This window comes from Pterocles gutturalis, unplaced genomic scaffold (assembly GCF_000699245.1).
Source record: "Pterocles gutturalis isolate BGI_N339 unplaced genomic scaffold, ASM69924v1 scaffold28396, whole genome shotgun sequence".
In the NCBI taxonomy this organism is placed as follows: Eukaryota; Metazoa; Chordata; class Aves; order Pterocliformes; family Pteroclidae; genus Pterocles; species Pterocles gutturalis.
Window position 1 is genome coordinate 2388 of NW_010101275.1, and position 21821 is coordinate 24208.

General features: G+C 38.0%; 1 protein-coding gene across 1 annotated transcript; it reads left to right on the plus strand.

Moving 5' to 3' along the window:
• Nucleotides 1-2934: 2934 nt before the first annotated feature.
• LOC104468663 (ubiquitin-associated domain-containing protein 2-like) lies at nt 2935-18504 on the plus strand (the record flags this gene model as incomplete). Its single annotated transcript, XM_010082884.1, has 4 exons — nt 2935-2984; nt 3394-3517; nt 5397-5444; nt 18259-18504. Coding segments are annotated over exons 1-4 (468 nt in total), but the record flags the coding sequence as incomplete, so codon positions are not given.
• Between the last annotated feature and the right edge of the window lie 3317 nt (nt 18505-21821).

The window sequence follows — 21821 nt, forward strand, 5'->3', positions numbered from 1 at the left end:
CTAGTTTTTCTTCAAGGACACAGGAGAAGACTGAGTCAAAGTCTGTCCTAAAGTCAGAGCATACAACATTCATTGCCTTCCCCTTCCTTGTCCACAGTGCCAGAGTCACCCTTTGCAAATCCATAGGGGCTATTAGTAATTGCCTTGTCTGTCATTGTCCCTGGCAGTAGCTTCTAGGAGATTTGCTCTGTAACTTTCTCAGGGACAGAGGTGAAGCTTGTAGCTACCCGAATCCTTTTCTTGCCCTCCTTGAAGATGGGTGTGACATTTGCATTTTTCCATTCATTGGGAACCTGCCCTGATGTCATGTTTTTACCCCTGGCTAGCAAAACACCACAAGAACCACTTGCTCAACCTGCCACCTCCCGGAGATGGTGAAGGGAAAAGGTAAAGGGATAGGAGCCTCGTGTCTTGAGATAAGAACAATCCAGTAACTAAACTACAATAATATTGGAAATAATAATGGTAATAGTAATAGTAATATATACAAACATACAAATGAGTGATACACAGTGATACTGCTCACCACCCGATAATGAAGGCTCAGCCTGTTCCTGGCCAACAATCCCAGAGCAGGGAGAGTCCCAAAACTGCAATCCTGGAAAGGAGATAAGAGCCCTAGTGTCTGAGACTGAGAGCTGACCAAGGGAGCGATATGACCATGAGAGAGGGGGGACCCAGAGAGAGAGAAGACTCAGAGTGAGAGCACTTCTGGACAGATCCCCATCTATATACTGGGCATGATGTGAAATAGACTTGTGGCCAGTTTGGGTCTCAATCCTAAACCCAAGGTCAAATCCTAGGCTAGTAACTGGGGCTGTGCTCCCTCCCAGCTTCTCCTGCACCTGCAGACACTGGCACAGCAGAGAAGCTGAGAAGTCCTTCCCTGTCCTGGCAACAACTATAAACATCAGTATGTTATCAGCCTTCTCCTCAGCACAAATCCAAAACACAGCCTCTTACTAGCTACTATGAAGAAAGTTAGCTTTGACCCAGATGAAAAACCAGGACACCTGATCACCACAATGTTTCAATGATAACAACAGTAACATTGGCCATCTCCCTCAGTAACATTGTCCATCTCCCTCAGCACCTGGAGGTGCACCACATTTGGTCCCATTGACTCTTGTCCAGTTGGGCTCAAGAGCTTCCTAGTCATCTTCCTTTACAAAAGGTGTTGCTCCAGTCCCACAGGAGGCTCAGGGTCCTGAGAGGCCTGAGGGCAAAACTAACTGAGCAGTGTCAGACACTGGACTTTGAATTACACAGATCACTACCCTGGACTGGGATGGTGCTTTCTATGGCCTCTGTTGACATTAGTGGTGAATATTAACATTTAAGGAATCTTTCAACAGTCTTTAATCTCTTTTTAAAATGCACTTGCAGTCATGGGAAATTTCTTTTTGTACTTTCCCATCTTATGATTGAGTGCACTCTTGCGTGTGAAATCTCTGTGTCTGCATCACTGTTTATCACAGGAGGAATAAAACCTGAAAAGCATACCACAATTTTGGTGCTCCCTCAGTTCATTTCATAAGAGTAGAAAGAAATAATTTTCAATCACTTTTCTAAGAGAGAAAAATATCTTTTTTTTCTTCTCTCTGCACTTATAAAATCTGATTTACTTCCGTGAATATTGTCTACAATGGAAACACTTCTGATGAAGAATCATTTTTGTATGTGGTACTCTTGTAGCTGTGTCTGTCAACTCCTACAACTTAAATAATTTGAATTTGTTTTAAGAATTTGTTTTAAGAATCTGTTGTGTGTGTTTATACAGGTGGTTTTTGTTTATGTAAGAAGGATTATGTGCAAAATTTAACATTTTTCAGTAGTTTCTGAGTTAGCATCCTCTATACATTCAGGTGCATCTGACCGTGTGTTAAATGGATGATACTAAAAATATTTCTATAATTAAGTTGTGTTTAAGTCCTCAGAGAGGAAGCTTTTCAGCATGCTGAAGTTCAGATATAACAAACAAAATGATAACAAAATGCTCTTAAGCCACAGCCCATTAAATGAGTAAAAATAATGTTTGAATAATGTTTTGGGTTTTTTTCATAGCTGTGGGTGTTGCATTTGGCAGTTATTCAGGAAATAAAAGTTTTAATATTCGGACCACCATTTTACATAATATTGCTCCTAGCAGTAGCTCCACTGGAAGGAAATGTATTTTTGATTGAGCACTTCAAGTTATTTGGGTCCTGGTTTGTGCTGTTTGCAAAATTCCTGATGAGTAAAATATCCCTTTCATATAAAGGCCTATGGAAACGGCAATTCTTGAAAGTGTTGATAAGCTGACGAGCAGTGAACAATTCCCCTGTGCAGCATCCAACGCCCGTCAGACACTAGGCAGCACAGAACCATGAGCGAGGATTCAGCTGGGGCAGATGTGCACTTTGCAGATAGCCTCCCCCTGCCTGCTGCCTGCAGCTTGCTGCCTGGAGGTCACCACCACTGCAGCTCTGCCAGTGGAGCAGGTCGTGTCTACCTGAAGTGACTTTTTTTTTTCTTCTCTTTTCCATCTAGGAAGTGTTTTTCTTCTAGAATCTCCCATATCCATGCCTTTGGCATTGCCTCTCCTGTGGCCTCTCCTGTTGTCTTCAATATCTCATTTAGTTTTTTGGACGTTTTCTAGTGAGGAACACAGGTTTTGTATTTGGGCATGTGAAATGAATGCATTATGTTCACAAGTTCAATCTAGGTCTCTGGTCATTATAAAAGGTGCTTGCGTTTTAAATTGTATAAAACTGCTTCCAACGAGGGTTTAGAAATTTAATAAACATCTTGTGCTGTGGTTTAGGTGAGGACCCTAACGAAAGTTATTTGTCAGGCCATGGAAGTCACTGGCAAAGGGAAGTTAAATTGTCAGTATTCCCATCTTAGATACTGCAGTCTTTTGGCAGTCCTCTAAAACCTTAAACCTGGGTGAATATGAAGCTTAACTTGTTAAGTGAAGTGGTTTCCATGACCTTCAGGGACAGGTATGATCCCTACCATTTGTCCACTTGGATCAAAGAGGTTCTGTTCTGATGCGGGAGACTACTGCTGTTCTTCTTGTGGGCTGTATTTTTTAGAAACAGTCTGTTATTAGACTAAATATGTTGTCTTCTCTGCTGCCTCGAGTTAAAAAAATTTGGAAATAAGATACTTTTTTTCACCTGATTCTTCTTTGCAAGGATATTTGCCAAAGACTAGTAGTTCCTTATTTGCTAATGAATCTGTTATCCTGAATACCGCAAATTACCTAATCATTGCTTCCCAGGAAAGACCTTTGTTTGCAAGGTGGTATTACATTTTGATTGTTATGTACTTAGAATTAATTACTTTGTATTGTTTTACACTTCTGTTGCTATTATTCTTATTAACAATCTGTATCTTTTGTTTTTGCAGCTTGGGTCCTGTGTTTGCTCTCTTTGTACCATTTTATTCCTCCATTCCAAGAGTGCAAGTGACACAAGTATTAGGCCACTTTTCTATCACAAACAAGTCACTGGTCTATATACTGGGTTTACAGGTATGGTATATACTTGGTTGTTCATCTTTTAATGAATGACTAATGTAGTAGTTAGTACTTCTGTATGTTCATCTATGAATTTTGATCCTTCCATGTATATGATTCCACATATGTTTAGCTAGTGACTGTCCCATCAACTGAAATATTGAAAAACATGTTGCTAATACGCATTTCTATATGCTGAAATGCTGGGCAAGTGATCTGTTCCATTTTCTTCTGTCTTGATTGTCTTGCACAGGAAAATATAATAGACAATTCTATAATTTTTTTTGTCACAAAATGAACTAGATGAAACTAGATTAAAACAGATGCTAAGGCATGTGTATCTTTCACCTTTCTAATTTGCTTATATTCTTATTTTTTTTAATTTTCCACTTGTTTGTTAGAACTCAAACAAAGCTATAGAATACAGTATTTTTTCTATGGTAAGACTTGGTAAATAACCAAGGTTTTGGCTGAACTCAACTTTTATATAAATTAATATTATTTGTATATCAAGCATTACCATGAGGCAAGTAGTTTATAATAGTGTAACATACAGCACAGCAATATCATGTATGTTAAATATGAGTGGAAAAATATAGGTACTTGGTAGAGAAAGGCAGTAGTTGTTAAAAAAACACAACAAAAAAACCCCCAGCAGCCTAGAAATGAATGGACACTCATGTCACAAACCGAGTTGTGAAACAGGAGATGTGCAAACTTATGAGAAATTGTACTCATTTTTATATATTCCAGGGACTCAAAAATAGCTCTAGCACTAGCAATGGAAAGCACCATAGTTATGTGAGGTGTGGTAGATAGTGTTTTAGAATTAATGGTCAGTTTCAGAATATTGACTTGTGCTCCACATGAACGGTTCATTCATCCATTTTGGTGTTCAACCTTTGGATTCCTTGAATTTCTGCTCCAGCACCTTGTTTTCTTGATCATACAGAAATCTTGTTTCCTCTTCTCCGAAACCATCAATACCACTATTATCCCGGTCTTTGGGAAAGCCATGATATTGTCTGAGCTATTTTCCATTGTGTCCTTTGCCTTTTGCTTTCATACACACAGCACCTCTGATATAGATCCCTGCTGTTACTAATCACTGTATCTTTGCTGGATCTTTCCCTGCTAGGTACAGAACAGTTGCTGCTGACAACACAGAGGCTGAGGGAAAAGTCATTTGCCTTCTCCTCATTTGTAAACTCTGCCCTTACCTCAAGTATCATAAGGCTAGAAGGAAGGTGTTCTCATGATTCAGTTGGCATCATACAGAACTATTTTAGTAACCAGTATCAGTCTAATTTTCAGCCTGTTTTTCCAGTTGGTGATAATCTTCTCCAGGTGATTAATTGCATACTTTACTAGAAATGATGGCTGCCCTGTTGCCTTATCAGGATTTTTTAAAAAATCCACTCCAACCTATTTCTGTGATTTCATATCAACAAATATGCCACTGGGTGAGAACTTTATTTCTTTAATTTTGATGCTCGTGCTTAGTCTCTCCATGACTGCACATCTAGAGCTTCACTTGCACTGCCTGCCACACTTGGAACTCTTCTCCTGTTGCTGCTGAGTCATTTCCTTTGCTTCAGTCTATCTTTCAGACTTGTTTTTCTGTGCAGCCTATAACTGACATCCTGTTATACTTAGTATGCTACAAGAAAATGAAATGTATTGTTCTGTGGGAGAACAGTTGTGTTTTTTCCACTTCTGCTACTTCTGGAATACATCTTTTTTTTAATGTTAAACTGAGTTTTCACAGAGATGAATGTCTGACTTCTCCCATTGTCATGATAAGTACATAGCCTATATAGTACGGCAACATAGTAGCTCAGACAACAACAGCTATGTAAAATTAAAATTTTACATCATGGCTTTTGTCTTCTAGCTCTTAACCTCTGGTTCCTACATCTGGATTTTAGCCTTAAGTGGATTGGTAAGTCTTACTGTTTTAAAAATTGTGTGTTGCCTAAAGCACACTGTTATATAGACAATCAGTGTAGTATATTTAGACTCAAAAAGAACAGAAATTACTGAGTAATGTTTTTCTTTGTAACGGTATGTAGAAAGTTTTCATCTTTAACTTCCAAAGGTCTAATGTGCTGTCTGGTGATAAACAGACGACAAAAGTCCTGGTTAATATTTGCAGGCTGCTACTGCTCTCTGACCCCTTAAAATTAATTTTACTGTCATGGGTGTAGCTTTAGACCCACAACTATAAAGGAGTCTGTTGAGGAATGGTAGAAATATTTACCCTTTTTTTTTTTTCTCCAGTTTTCAGCAAGCCTCAAGGTTTTGTTCCGGGAAGCAGCTTTTAACAATGTTGCTATGAGGATTTTTTGTGTTTTGCTGTTCTCCTAGGACATCTGTAGTATAGCCATTTCTCACTATGGTAACAGCAGTAAGGGTGTAAAGTCACTTTTTTTCACACCGGTCAGATAAAGTCTGTGTGGTCTGTCTGTTTCCTTTCCGACTCTGTTCTTAGTACTAAGGCACTTAGTGCTAAACCAGATTGTACCAAATCTTCCAGATTGTTAGATAGTGATAAGCTTTTAAAATTTTACAAACTTAGAAATTAGGAGCTCAGACTCTGATTTCTTGACCCAAAATATTGTCTGCTTTTCAAATAGTCAAAGTGCCACCTCTTCCAAAGAAGCTCATTATTAAGTTGATGCAATCTTAAGAAGAACTTAAATTGTGCCCTTGCTATTTAGAACCTACTAATTTGAAATTGCAGTGAGCTCAGAGTGAAATGTCTGTGGACACCTCACGTATTGCTGCCATAACTCAGTAGTCTGGTCTCTTAATGTTTGCATTGACTCTTCCAAAATATCCTGTGAACTCACAGGATAACTAACAGGAGTGATGGAGCAGTAAATAGTGAAGTCTGCTCAACAGTTTGGTCTGACCATAAATATCAATGCAAACAGGCCAACTAACAAACCAGAATTTCTCTCTCCTGGAGATCAGCCCAAGCCTCAGTGCCTGCCTGAGGAGCTGTGACTTCCTCCAAACACTCTGCCCTTCCTGTTACTCTTCTGGCTCTTTTCATAGCCCTTCCTTTTGAACAGGTGTTCATTAGAGAGGGAAGGAAAGAAAAGGAAAGGCATTTTAACTCCCTCTTTCCTGGTGACAGGAACTGTATGTAAGCTTGGTTGTAAGTATGTGTGTGTGTGTGTACACATATGTATATAAAAGACTTATAAAGAATGGCTCAATTTTTTTTTCATAATATATTATGTAGTTCTTATTTTAATTCCTTTTTTATGTACAGTTTTATCCAGCTGTATAATGCAAGTTTCTTAGGATTGTTTTTCAGAAATTACTTTTTTTTAATTGCAGATTGACGGTATGTTTTTCATAGGTATAAGTCCGTAGGTATGAATTGAGCTTTCTCTGTGTCACAGGAAGGCTTAAAAAAAATCATTTGAAGTTTTCATATTGCTTCGGTCAGCATGAATTAAGTCATCATCAGTGATGGTGGGTTTTCAGTCTCAGTTTTTTTCTGCAACAAGCGGGGAGCTGCACTCTACTGTTTTGTAATAAGTGCTACGACTTGGAAAGAAGTGCAGCTTTTTTTTGCACAGCATATCTGTCACACTTGTGTGAATAAGAAGTCTCTTTTTCTCCTCTGTTAGAAGTTATAATTTAGCATCTTTTGCGAAAACTTGATGAAGGGAGTAAAGTTTCACAGTATATTAAATATTCTGAAGAAGGATATGAAACACTATAAAGGCTCCTTTTAGCACTACAGGTGTAGATACTTGATAACATAAGTATGTGTACAGTTACAGAAATACATAGGTTGTCAAATCAATGTTGTCATTCTGACAACCTATGTATTTTTGTAATTCTTACCGCTCTTGACATTTTATAATATACTATATCTTCTTTGAATCAAATTTTCATGTATTTGTACAAAAAAGCTCGGTAAATGGATGAGTCAGCTAGGTGTGATATTTAGTCACTAGTTCAGTCAGTTAGACACTTCACTGTCTGTATTTTTAGCTCTAAACATCACTTAGACACTCATATGACTGTATATGATGTTGTTCTGCAGTTTAGCTTTTGTTGCACTTCTGCTTATGTGGCATATTAAAATGGGTGGTGCCGGCACAACTTCTGAATTGTCAGTTTCCACTTTCTCTTCACAGTGTCCCTGGATTAGGTTTATTTAAATTCTCACAATTTATGTTTCAACGTGTAATGAACACTCTTAGACTAAATGGAACCAGACTTTCTAGGTACAAGATGTGGCAGTGGAGATTAATTTCTGTGTTCATACTTGCTAATGCTGTTAGACTTCCCTGTGAATTCCAGGCAGGGTGTAGAGAAACTGGGAATTCTACCATCTTGAGTTCTTGTTTTCAGTGGTTTTGAGCGATGCCATAATTACAGAAATGTGTTTGTGTGTGCATATGTGTTTGCGTGTGTGTATGGGTCTCTGTATGCAGGCAAGCATTGATTTAGTGTGCCTGTTGACAGGGAATTCTGGACAGTTTCTAGTTACACGTTGGATTGTTCTCAGTTACGGAGATTACAGCCCATGTTTCGTTATTGGAATACAAAAGGTCTGCTGTGTCTGTCTGCCTTAAGGTGTATCTTCCTAGATCTCTAATTTTGACTCAACATAGGAACACACTCATAAAGGCAGCTTCTTTACGCTCCGAATGAACCGGGAGTACCTCTCCATTATTGTTCTTTTGGTATATCAGTATGGGCCTGGTAATTTCAGTTGCTGGTACACTGTGTAAAACATGCTGTTTAAATACATTATTTTTATTTACAAAAAAGGGAGAATTTAAGAAGTAGACTGTAAACAAATCCACAAATCTGATGTAATCAGTAATCTGTAATGTTATTCTTCTTGTAATTTATGAGACTAATTTAGTTTCTTGTGATTCGTCTTGCCAGAAATACTCCGTACTTAGTACATAGAGTCCGTATTTGGTTCTTACAGTAGGGGTGGGTTTATGTCATAAAATTAGGAAGCTTCATATTAGAGATGCAGATGTATCGTGAAAGTCATACAGCCTATTTCCATTTGACTTTAAGCCAGAAATTCTTTCAGTAGCTGTTTACAGAAGTGCTTCCATGTAATGCATATCTGTTTAGTGAAGGCCTGAAACATTTTCCCTTTTTTTTTTTTTCTTTAAAACAGTCAAAACCCCTTAGAAAATGGTATCCACTTGAATGTTTCATTGGATGCATATATATCAACCCATCTTCTCTCCCTTTTTCCCCTCTTCTTTAAAATCTCTTGGGCTCTTGGTTTACATTTCTCATTGCTGTACACTTACAGGATTGAAATTGGAGAGGCATGTCAAGGCTCACTCAATCATAGCTACAGCATACCTGCTTCAAGAAGTAAGCTCAGGTTGGTACCAGCAGATGAGATATGCCTGCTGGTACATGCAGTTCCCTCCACTCCGTAGCATAATGTTGTAATCCTATAGATCATATGCCAAGGTTTCTGCAAACCATGTAGCTAGGGCTGTATTTCATAGAGGAAAGGTGTCTTTCAGGCCCTTTCTGTCATTTTAGTGTTGTAGTCTCTTTCTTCTTATCTAGTGTCATTTGTTTATTTGTTTGCAAGGTGACCTCCACTGGGTAAAGTTCAAAATTTGGAATACTGCAAGTCTGCTGTGAGCTGCTTTGAATTTTATAGAGTTCATTTCAAACTTTAGGAAATTGAAATTGTCTTAATCTTACAAATACCAAAGTTTCTAAAACTGTGTTTACTTTGCAGGTCTCACTAAGCCAAATAGAACAGCCTTCTGTATTGTTTCTGTACTACACCGTGATTTACTTTTCTCAGGTTGTATGAAAAGTTGCGCTCTTTATACTTCAGCTATTGGAAGACAAGTTGAGCAAGAAGTTGGATGTGAGCAACAAGTTGGATACGAAAACTGTAGAGAATCCATAGTTTTTGGTGTGTACTTTAAAGGCTTAAGGTTAAGATGGAAAGCTCAGACAGTGTTGAATGCTGAGTTTTAATTTCAGTTCTGATTTTTGAGTGCTTTACTTCTTATTCATGATTTTGAATTTGCTAACTTGGTTTTACACAGGCTACAGGTACCTGTTTGCTAAATGCTCAGGAGTGTACTTTGGATTGTTTGGATTTCTGTTTGTTAAGAACTTTATTCCTCCTTTCTGTTTGCTATTCATTTGTCTGAGGTGTTTTGCTGTAGTGAATTCCTGTCTGTGATAGATCAGCCTTTATAGGATAAGATGTAATTGGGCTGGGGTGCAAAATATTTAAACCAGACTTTCATTTTTTTTTTAGTTCTTGTCTTAGAAATAGCATTATGTAGTTAATATCTGATCAGACCTAAGAATCATTGATTTTCTTTTTGCTGTTCTTCCTCTTCCACATCTTTCTGAAGTGATTTTAAACAATCCTTACTGAATTATTTTTGTTTTAAAAAACATTTTTAAGGGAATGCAGAAGCATTTGTATAACCCCACAGTGCAGTATTGACACTTAAAATGCCATCCCTTCTACATACTTAAAATCAGTATTAAATATGTGCTGACTTTTTTGAACAGACTCTTTGATCAGAGCCTGACAGTGTAGTATGCAGTTACCTCCACATTTGTGTCCTGCCATGTGTCCTTCTGCATCCTCCAGTTAGTCTGGAGGACTTCCAGTCATCCACATTTAGTCTTCTGTAGATCTTTAGTCAATGTCAAAGTAGGATATTCCTTGAATTCTTTGTAATTGACTGATTATAAATGGTGATTCAGATAAGTCTACTTACATCTAGTTAAATGTCTTGTGGTAGTGCTTTGGTGATACAGAATAGGGTCAGTCTAATAGGAGTGAATTTGGATAATTTAACAAAATATATGAAAGCTATGCATCTGCAATAACTGAAATCACATTTTAGTTCATTTTTTTAAAGTTGGAATTATGAAAAGCTACGGTGAAGGCAAAACTTGCTAGAAGTATGAAATTTAAATAAAACACCATTAAGAAATAAATAAATGATGTGATACTGTTTTGAATATTGTTATTGTGCAAAGTAAAACCTAGTGCATTCACAGTAGCATTAATAGCACTTTAATAAAACTCTCATTGCTGCTTTTTCATCTTGAGCTTGTTTTCATCCAAATTCCTGGTAACAGACTACTTCACAGTGCATTTCTGCCTTGAAAAATTTACACAAAAGGGGGGTATCACTAGCAGTATCTTTTAAACTTGAAACTGTTTTATAAGTATATTGTAGCCCTCTCTTTATTTTTTTTTTAATTTAAGTCTTTAGTTTTCTGTAAACATTGGATGATCACAGGGGAACATATTTTTATCATTTTCAGAAGCAAGAAACATATTTTTTAGAAAAAATAACTAAGAAAATTCAAATAAATCTGAGAACATAGATTATTTAAAGGTTTCCTGCTGGTATCTTGTCTTTAATTGCAACTGGTATTTGAGCCTTTGTGTTTGAAATCAGCATGCCTGGTTGGAGCTGGAACTGCCATAGGCTCTTCAGCCAAGGCTGAGCTCATGTGCTAGGTGCACTGGGCCAAAACATTTTCAGCTGATTACCCAGTCATTGACCACATCATCAAGAAATCCCATTAAAAGCACTTCATGGGTGTTGCTCTGGAGATATAATGGGCTGCTCTGTGTATAGCTGTGCTTGCTCTGCCTGCTTCATGAGCTGAGCTTTCTAGCTCAGGCTTGAGCACCACACTAAAGCATTTGCATGGGTCCTGTTTTGCCTGTCAGCAAAGGTCCTATATAAACACCTACCCAGGTAACAAAGTGCTGTAGAGCTCTTTATTCTACACCTAGATCATACTGCACATTACTGTGGATTATGTTCTAAAAACTGCAGCGAAAGTTTTTACTGTATAAAAGATGTGAATAAAAATATTGGATACAATTTTAAGACCTGGTATTCAAATTAAAGCACCAGTCCTTTTTGGATTATATGGCAAACCCCAGCTCTTTTTTCAAGAAGGTTTGTAAAGACACAGAAAGTATTACCAATGCTTCTGATTTGTTTTCTTGTTGCTTCTTTTTCTTATCAGTATTTCTAGAAGGCCTAGCTCAAGGAGTCAAAGAGTTTTTGGGGAATAGCAGCTTTCCTAGTAGTAAAATAAGCTTTTAATCCTTGTGCAAACTGCCACTTCAAAAACCAAAAGAATATCCCAAAGACTTAGAAATCATAAATGAAATTAAAAAAAAAAAATAAAAAACCAAACCAAAACCCACTTAGGATTTTAAGACAATCTACCTAGTGACTTTTTGGAAGTTGAGTTGTGATTTCTGAATATTTGACAGTGGTTTTACAATATATATATCAGTAACATTGCTAGTACCAGTGAGACTATTCATTTATTAAAAACTCTGCATGTGCTGAAGTTATTTTCCTAAATGAAGACATACATTTTATGTGTAACTGATGTGATTCCCCTTTGCTGATAGTACTGCCCACCAAAGACCAAGTAGTGAGACAGTTCACACAACTATAGAATCACTGAGGTTGACATAGTCCCATGACCTGCTCAAGCAGGGCCACCTAGAGCTGGTTGCCCAGGACCATGTCCAGACGGCTTTCCAAGGGTGGAGACACTACCACATCTCTGGTCAGCCTCAACATCTAGGTTGTGAAGTGCATAGCCTGAAATAAGAAGTGGAAAAGCAATAGAAGAACAGAGATTAGGGAATGAAAAGGAAGCATTGTCTGTTTGTCCTAACTTTAGGACAGGTGCAGATACCCATATATAAGCTAACAGATGTGCTGAATCCCACCCAAAACTAACATGAGGTATCTGCATGTGGGCAATGCTCAATATTCAGCTGAGTGACTGTTAAGTGGCTTAATTTGAGATGAGTGTCTCTACATTCTACTGACTGTGTTGGCTTGATCTCCTCTGTGGTGGGAGCTTAGACACTTGCTCGTGTCTAGACAGCTGCATGTAAACACCTGACAACTGACTAACCTGACACTCGTACATCAGTTAAAGCATCTGAGAAGAAAAGTAAATGATGCATCTGGCATACAGAGGATGTTAATGTGGAAGTGAGATTTTAGTTGTTTGGGGAGGAGAGAGATGAGGGTATTTCCAGTTCTGGAAGAAAGAGAAAGATATGGAAAGGGAGGGGAGAAGGTGGTGATGTGTCAGAGGATACTTTCTCTGCTGTATCCACATGTTCTGACATCCTGTAGAAAAAATGGATTTTTGTTTTCAGTTAGTATTTCACTTCAAACTTCTCAGTTTCTCTCTCAGGTCTGAGGAAGAGTTTGTGTGCCCAAAATCTGGTCTACTTGGTCAATGGTGCCAGCTGGTTCAGTGAGAGGTAGATTGCTTGTATCAAGCTTTCTAGCCTGTACGTGTACACCATCACGGCTGCAATGTCACCGTTGTTTAGAGAGGGAATCTGTGAGAGTAATTCAGCTGTGTGTATACTTTGGAGACATCTGCCATAGGATGAGTCACGTCTTAACAGTGCCTGTTGCTCTCTGTTGGCTATGAAACCAACTTTAAATAACCAGCTCATATGTAAGCTTTTAAATTACAGATGGCTACGTTGGGGCAGATAAATCCAATCACAATCTTTTATGTAAAGAGGTTTGGTTAACAATATGATGACGATCACCTGCAGAACTCTAGCAGAGACCCAAGGGAACCTATCCTTAGGTCACAAGTACAAGTTAAGAAGACATGTACTGTGCTGAAATGGCGGTACAGTCATGCTTGCACATACACGGAGGATGACTGAGATCTAATAATGATTGCACCTGACCAATGAAGATAGCATTGATGGACTCCAAAGAAAAAAATTCAAGGTATCTGGGAAATTTATGAGCCCAATCAGTTGGGAAGGAAATTGAAGAAAATCAGTTTATTATTATTAGCATCTTATTTTTCTGTCAAGCTAACTATTGCAAAAGGCTGTTTATACTCTTAGTAACTGTTTCTGCAAAAAAACCCTGAACAAAATAATCTGTTGTGTTACAGTTACATTGTAGCTTATAACTACAAGTTGAAAATCCTTATGTAGTGATTTTATTTGTTGGGTGGTTTTCACATGATCTCTCTTGAACTGATAAATGTGTTTCTTTAATCAAGGTAGATGCAGAATCTCAACACAAACTTTATCCTCTTCCCCTTGTTTTGATTCTAGTTGTATGGGATTCAGAACATTCTAAGGATAAAGCAGATAAAATAGGTATTAAAATGTCACTTCACCTTAAGAATACTCGTATTTGTTTTCAGTTTGTTGATATCTGAAAAGCAAAGATATCAGCAAAGTCTTGAATACATATGATATGATAAATATTCAGAACAAAATCATTGTTTGCTATCAAGTTTTCACCATTAGGCAAAATAATTTTCACGTGATTTTCTATGCCAATCTGCCTACTATTTTTTCTGGTTTATTTCCTTTTTTAATGATAATCGAGTACAGTGATCTTAAATATCTCAGTTAGTAGGGGAGCGTATGTGTTTTTGTCATGTAAAATATTGGAGACCTTCCATGTTTGGTTTACCTGATGTAAAAGAGAAACTGCAGCTACTTCCTTTTTTCTAAAATGTGTACAACTTTGAGGAGGCACAAGGGAAGGGGAGGGGAAGTTGGGCTTTCTGCAGGGGTGGGAAAAGGTTAGGAAACTTCATGTGAAGGACCAGTACTAAGCCACAATGTTAAGAAACTGGAAAAAATGTAAGCACACTTTTTTCTGCAGCGTACCAGACAATTTGCAGGATACTCCAAGTTCCTCTGCTTAGCATTTGCCTCATACCATATGGTGGATGACATTGTGGGTTATGATGGTGTGACTAACAGAGGACAACTAAGATGCATTTTACCAGCCAAAAGTTCTCCTTTCTAACAACGTGAACTTAACGGCAACGTCTTTCTGCGGTGACTTTTTAGAGCCTAAAAGACCCTGGAGGCTCATCTGTGTGGGGAAGTAGCCCTTTAATCTGATGTACAGTGCTGAAGTTGGGATATAATGAGATCATCTTATCTTCATTGACTAAAAATACTGGTTTACTTTCTTAAAAACTAGAAATTCACTACCTGTCTGTAACAAAAATAGTGTAAAAAGTTACTTCATACTTTGTTGAAGCTTGGGTTTTTTTAATGATATATGTCAAGTTCTGCATATGAACCAGCTAAAGAGGAAGTTCTTTGGAAATACTTGACATTAAGATGAGTGTATGACACTAACTCAGACTGAATCACGAGACCTATTTTAACTACAAATATCTCCATTCTGGGTTTATTGGAAATATGCAACTACGTATCTCTTCCTCTCTAGATGAAACTTCTTGAAAGTTTGTTAAAACTGAGCGCAGCATTTAAAGTTTCTTCTACTTCTATCTAATAGCTTTATAAATGGAGTACTAAATCAAAGGAGAGAGAAAGGGGAGTGGCACTGAAATCCTAACAGAAGGGCAGATAACAAGGTGGATTGCCAGTGTACACTTTGTGCTCTTCACAGCTGAATCTGTCCTTCCACCTGTTTATACTTGTGAAGAAATGCAGTCTCACACGATTTCTCTGAACAATTACTTGTCCACAGTAAGTTTCTTGGCAACTACATGTAGAAGATACACTTCTCTTTTGCTAGTCCCGCAGTTTTGTCTTGGTCCTTCTCCGGGTGCTTTTTGTCTTAGATTTTACTGTGAACTTTATATTGTCAGACTTCTCGACTTCCTGCTCTGTGAGCACAGAAGTCCACATGTTTGGGTTATGCAATGGGTTTCTGTCTACGGCAGGACAAGGAGGGGCCAAGACACCAGGCTACTCTTGAAGAGCAGCAAGGAAAGAGAAGACAGCCCACTGCAACTGGTGCATTGGCTATAAACCAGGCATGCTACTCCAGTGAGCTCAGTAAAGCTCGGAAGGCAAGTAGGAGCCACGCAGTGCTAAGTGCTGTTCTCCATTTTAGCAGTGTCTGTAAACTTTTAGGCTTATAGAGCCTTTTCTTCTGATTAAATGCTCTGGAATGACTTGCTCTCTACAACTACCTGAAAGGAAGTTGTAATGAGTTGGGTCATGGTCTCTTTTCCCAAACAGGGCAAGAGGAAATGGCCTCAAGTTGCGTCAAGTGAGGTTTAGATTGAATATTAGGAAAAATTTCTTCACCGAAAGGGTTGTCAAGCATTGGGACAGGCTGCCCAGGGAAGTGGTTGAATCACTTGTTTGAGAGTGAGAGTGTAGATGTGGTGTTTAGGGACACGGTTTAGTGGTGGACTTGGCAGTGTTAGGTTAAGGGGTGGACTTGATCTTAAGGGTCTTTTCCAACATAAATGATTCTATGATTCTATGACTAGCTGTCTCTACTTAGAAAAATACGAGAATGCTTTTACTGATGCAGCTACTAGTTGGTACTTGCAGTACACTTTCCCTTCTGAAATAAACAAGTCCCAAAGTATTGACACTAAAGACATGCTGCTGCTCTTAGCTGTATTTTCTTATCTTGAGTTGATAAAAGAATGGTTCTGTTTGTGGTTAATGTGTTGAGACACGTGTCAAGATTTGTCATACATTCAGGGAGATGTAGATTTTCCTATCACCAGTTGTTTTGCTTTTGTGACTTTTTGAACTCATCAAGGTTTAGGGTGCCCTGAAAACATTAGACGTTAACAAAGACTGTAGATGATAAGTGTGGGCAGAGATCAGTAGCTGGGATGGACATTTGGAAGAAGTGAGGGAATGCTGGTGTGATGTTGGACAAAGTATTTTGAGCTGGAGCACTCTTAAAATGCCTGTGCAACCAGGAATGCAAAATCCCCGGGACCAAAGAGGGGGTCTGGCTCCATAGGCTAACAATACGGGCTGGGAGGAAGGAAAATAATTTGTCGGTTCTGGTGCTGCTTGTGCATTTTGCATCTAAGAAATGATCAGATTAAATGTATATGTAATATTTACTGGTTCAATAATTCTTGCTCCCAAAACAGTGACCCTTCTGGTAGCCGTACAATCTAGGTTTTCTTGAATGGGGAGTCCATCTATGTAACTCTGTTGGGACCAGGTGGTTAGCTTCTGAGGGACCTTCTTGCTAGGTAGATACTGCAAGTACTAGATACCAAAAGTAGATGCATTGCAGAAATTATATGAATTTTCCTTCACTTATTCTTTGGCGATTTTAGTTCTATCTTAGTTTCCAGTTGACGTGTGCAGGTTTTGGTTGTGGGCTTGCAGTCATCTTGAGCAGTTTCACTAGAGCTGAGGTCATGAAGAAGCATCTGTTCCAGAGCCCTGTCATTCCTGGAGTCTGGTCAGGACCTTTCTTTGAATATGGAAAATTTTTGTTAAAGTAGCCTTCACTATTAAGAGATTCACTATGCCAGAGATTATGACCTTCCTCTTACCCATCCCATTTACCTCCTTCCTCATAGCATGAAAAGATTGAAGGGGTTAGGGGTGGTTTAAAACTTTCTTTGTCGTTTTAGAATGGTATCCTGTGTTTGGTGATGCATCCAACCCTGAGAGTGGTCATAAAATTAAAGCAGAATAAAATGAAGATAAGTGTTTCCCAAAGCAGAATGGTTTTTTTTTTTTTGTTCAAGTCTTATTATCTCACTGGATAACCTTGATATAACTGGATATAACAACAATAACCTTGAAAATAATCTGAAAAATATCCCACTCCCAAAGTATGTTGCATTTTCCTGTACCATCTCCTTTTGTATATGCAGCAATGCGTTTGGTATGTTTATATGAATGACAGTGGGATAAAATAAGTATCCCCAAATAAATAGCCCAGATATGGAGTTTCTACATTGCTTCTAGCATAATTGCATTGTTTGGGTATATTTACGGATTTTTTGGGGTTCACAGCTCTTCCTGTTCATTTCACTCTGTTGTCATAGCGTAATTCTTGTGGTGTAACAGACAGTAAATAGTCACAAACACTGAAATGTGGCATAAAGCAGAATCCAGTTTGTGCAAGAGCTTTGGCCTTCCTGCTGGACCACTGTTGGCTCAAGTGCTAGAGCTTCATAATGAGGTTTAAAATGATGGTTGAGTGATGACTGTAGATCATTTATGGGACACATGAATTTGTGTTGCTCTTCCTGAATCTGAAATTAAATCAAACTGCAAGGCAAGCATGAGTGTGAACGCAGGGAATGGGTTTTTTTCTGACAGGTAGGAGAAGGGATCAGAAAGACTGGCTTTTTTCAGTATCACGGTTTTTAATTACCTGATTTTTTGAACTTTTTTTTTATCCTAGAAGGTAGATGGAATCATTTTGAGATAAGTCTGTACATGATCTTAGGTTTAACTTCAAATCAGCTGTTTTGCCTTTGTTTTTAGCAGAAGGAGAGACCTGAGTGGGGAGGGCAGAAGTCTGAAGGGGTAGTTTTTTTAAAGAGTGTTTACAATGCTTCACAATCCTCAAGGGAAGCCTTAATCTTCTCTGGTCAGCATGCAGTTCCTCTACTAGAAATGAAAATTTTGCTTTAATTTTGATCTGTTTGAGAAACGGTCACTTGGTTTGGGTTCAAATTCTGAAACAAACAAAAAAACCCAAGCAGCACTCTGAGTCACCGGGAATGCAGTGCACAGATTTTTTAAAAGTAATAGTCTGTAGTTATGGGGAAGTTGGAGGTAAAGAAATCCCCTGTTCTTTCTCTGATTCTTGACTGAGAACTCTGGGTAAATACAATAAAAAGTACTTTAAAAAACAGAAACACCAACTGCTGTCTGCAACCTAATACAAAGTAAATTTGGTGTATTTAAGTTTTTTGGGTTTTTTTTAACATTTAATTTCTGGTTTTAGGTTTCTGGGATTTGCTACAATAGCAGTATATTAAAAATTCATAGAATTCTTTGTGTACCCAGCTGGGTAGCAAAGATATTTTCTTGGACTCTTGAACCAATCTTCTCATCTGCGGAACCAACGAATGAAGTTCGAGTGGGAATGGGAGCAACAGTTGACATCCAGAGGCAGCAGAGAATGGAGTTACTGGATCGTCAAATCATGATGTCTCAGGTTAACCACATGAGGCGGCAAAGGCAGCAGCAGGTATTGATATACGTTCTTTAAGGATTATATTAAGTTATGGGAAAAATAAATTTTTGATTCATGTATATTTTTGGTTCCTGTTTCTTAAAAATAATGTATTTTTTTATTCTTCTCCATCAGTGTTTCATACACTGTTGTACTGCTATTAGCCTTTTAAGTGTCTAATATAGCTTTATAGGTTAAAACTGCTTCACAAGATGCGAGCAGAATGTCAGACAATCCTGTACGGATATCAGTACTTCCAGGATTCTTTCACCGAAAATTAGGCTGAAAGGTAAAGTCATTGCCTCCCGGTGGTATTTAGTAAGAGTCATTGTGGAAAGTTAGGAAGTCAAAATGCTCCTGACTCTTCTGAGTATTTGTATTGCTAGCATCCTTTTCAGAGAGGTTGAAAATTGGCTACATAACTTCTTTGTTTGCAGGTGTACTTCGAATAAGGCTTATTTCTTTTAAGAAAGTGCAGCAATTAAATTCTCTTTCTTACACAGGTTGACCACTGAGGTTTTCTGTTTGCTGCATTTACTGCTCATTTTATTTCCTTGAGTAGAATAGCAGAGCCTTTTTCTTTTCTTTGTTTTAGTCAAACCAGCAAATGCAGATATTCACATACTTCATGCTGTAGGGCAGTAAAACAAGGCAGATGGTGTCTCAATTCACTTTTTCCAGTATCTTAGATGTATGTGTTACTACTCTATCAAACCTAGCGGACAACATGGGCCTTGCATTGCTCTATGTGAACATATATTGCTCATAATTTAATTACAGCCTAGCAATTTGAGGTCTTTACTGTTTCCTCTGCCTGAAACACAGCTCTCTACTGATAGACAGGTTCTCATGTTCAAGGTAGTGTAGTGCAAGTAGGTATAGCTATCTTACTGTTAATATGTTGCCAGAATTAGAGGTGTGATGGCAGAAAGCTTTGGCCAACAACTGGAGTATGAATTTTTGTTTCCAGTCTCTGATGACATAATTCTGTTTTCCTTCATTTCTTAACGTTTCAGTCTGATGAAATGTTCCTCAGGATGAAGGTCCTAATCTCCTTTTCTCTATTCTCGTTAGAACATTAATCAGTTTTAACATAAGAACTGAACTAGAAATTACTCAGTTCTGGAATGTTTCTGTTGCTATAGAAAATGTATTGAAAGTGTATGCTGGGCTACAAGCTGCTGTGAAGAGTGCAGCCAAATTTCTTCAGATGGGAGGAAGAAGCCATTACCAGTTGTGAAGGACACAATTGCAAAAAATGGTACATAAGTTCAGAATGGTGAATGATAAAAGAAGAGTTGATAACATTTTCTTCTCATCTTCTCCTTAGGCTATGAACAATGAAAGCACAAAAACATCTTTTCATGTTTGACTTCAAATAGAGTTCTTTGAAAAGGTGGAGGGGTTTTAAGTAAAATAAATGAACATTGTTTGAACAGCAGTGAAGTGCTTCCCTTTACAAATTAGTGAAACACTTTCAAGTTACCTTCATGTTTGGCCTTTAACTTCAGCACAGCATTTACTGAACTGACAGTGCTCATCTGTGAAACCGGTGATCGGGAGGCAATGAGATCAATGTGTGAAGTTTCAGAGAGGCTCTTCAGAAAAGATGTGTCATGAAAGCTTTTGACTAGCCTTTTTTTAATGACTCAGTCACAGAATTTACTGGCCATCAACTAAATCACAAAAAGCGACATTCACGAATGTTGAGATGTAGTGGTAAAAATGACAAGCAGGCTAATTTCAATGTCAAAATAATACTTAAGAAATAGAAAAACATTTTCTGTATTGCTGTACTTGGGCAATTCTTTTGCCTTTAGAGGCTTGGAAAGGTGTAATTTGAAGACAGTGGAGTTGAACAGGTCACAATATGGAATCACAAGATCACAGATGGAATTTAGATGATAATTTTACCTGTGGGAGTGAAGCTGATAAAGAATGCAGATCAGTTTCTTAGGGAGTTTTTTTGTGAAACTGAAAATAATAAAAGCTATGAAGTATATATCAGTCATCTAATATGTCTTTGAATTATATTCTAGGAAAATATTGTGCAGACTTCTGTAGTCTCAATTTGCTGTCTGTAGGTAATGTGCCATAGGAGAGCTAAATTAACATTTTCTCTCCTGCTTTCCATTTCGTTGGGCGAGGGAAGTGAACTTTAACTTTCTCTGTATGCCACAGTGCAACAATGTTATTTAGCTGCTCCTTGAGAAGATGCTGTGCTCATTTTTCCTACTCCTTTACTCTTCAGTTCATCAGTTTGAGAAAAGAGACAAGGCAGTTTTCCTGCATATCAGTAGTATCATGGCAGAGGAACACAATTACATGACAGGTGGTTTTAATGGTGCTCCATTGTCTGTGCAATGTGGCAAACTCTGTTCTGGCCATAAGGAGGCCCCTTTCCTAAATAGATGCTTTTTGTAGTAAGCTTATTCTTCAAATCTTTTCAGGAAGTTCTGAAGAATGCGAGCCTGACAAGTTGCACAAGCTAACATGAAAAAAAGTTAAAGTTTTTTAAAAATGCGAAAAAAAACCTGAAAGAAACTGGGGAAAAACATTTCTCCTGAGTTGTTTTTACTGTATCTCCAAGATACTGGAATGTAAATAATTTAATCTTTTTTTTTTTTTTTTTTCTGCTGTTCACGGAGCTCTTTTATCCAAAGCAGAATTCACTCTCGATGCTTTCTACAAAAAAAGAAAAAAACACCACCACAGAATTTCTTTGCTGGCAATTCTTTGAGCTTTACCTTTCGCAGTCTCTCTCTAGCTGAAGTGTTCTGGTCTGGAGGAGTCTGAAGCACAGAGCTGTGCATGTGAGTGCTGGGTTCTCAGACACCCGTAACTTCGAGGAGTAGGTTGAGTATGTGGTAGAATTTGAACATAAACCACCAACTTCATTACTTGATGTACCTCATTTTATCCCTTAAATGTTCAGCAGTACTCTGTCTGAATATGTTGTTAGAAACTGAAAAAATTATCTTACGTTGCTGGATTCTCACGGGAGTGTGGTTACATGGTGACTGATTTTTGTCTTGATTTCTAGTTGCTGTGGATACAGCCCTTAAACAGATGGTAGTGTGCATATTGAAAACTGTCTGTTTCTTTTTTGCCTTCCATGGATAATCCTGAGAAGTTACGAACTTGTCACAAATGGAGAATTACTGAGCATCACCTCCATCCACCTTTTGAGGCAGCAGAATAAAATGTGTGCCCATATGTATTAATTCCCTCAAAAAACACCAGCTTGCTTTTTTGTTACTGCTTAAAACTTCCGTTTCTTAGTTCTTTTCTTTCCCACTCTTGTCTATCTTATTTCCTAATTTAAATAATTC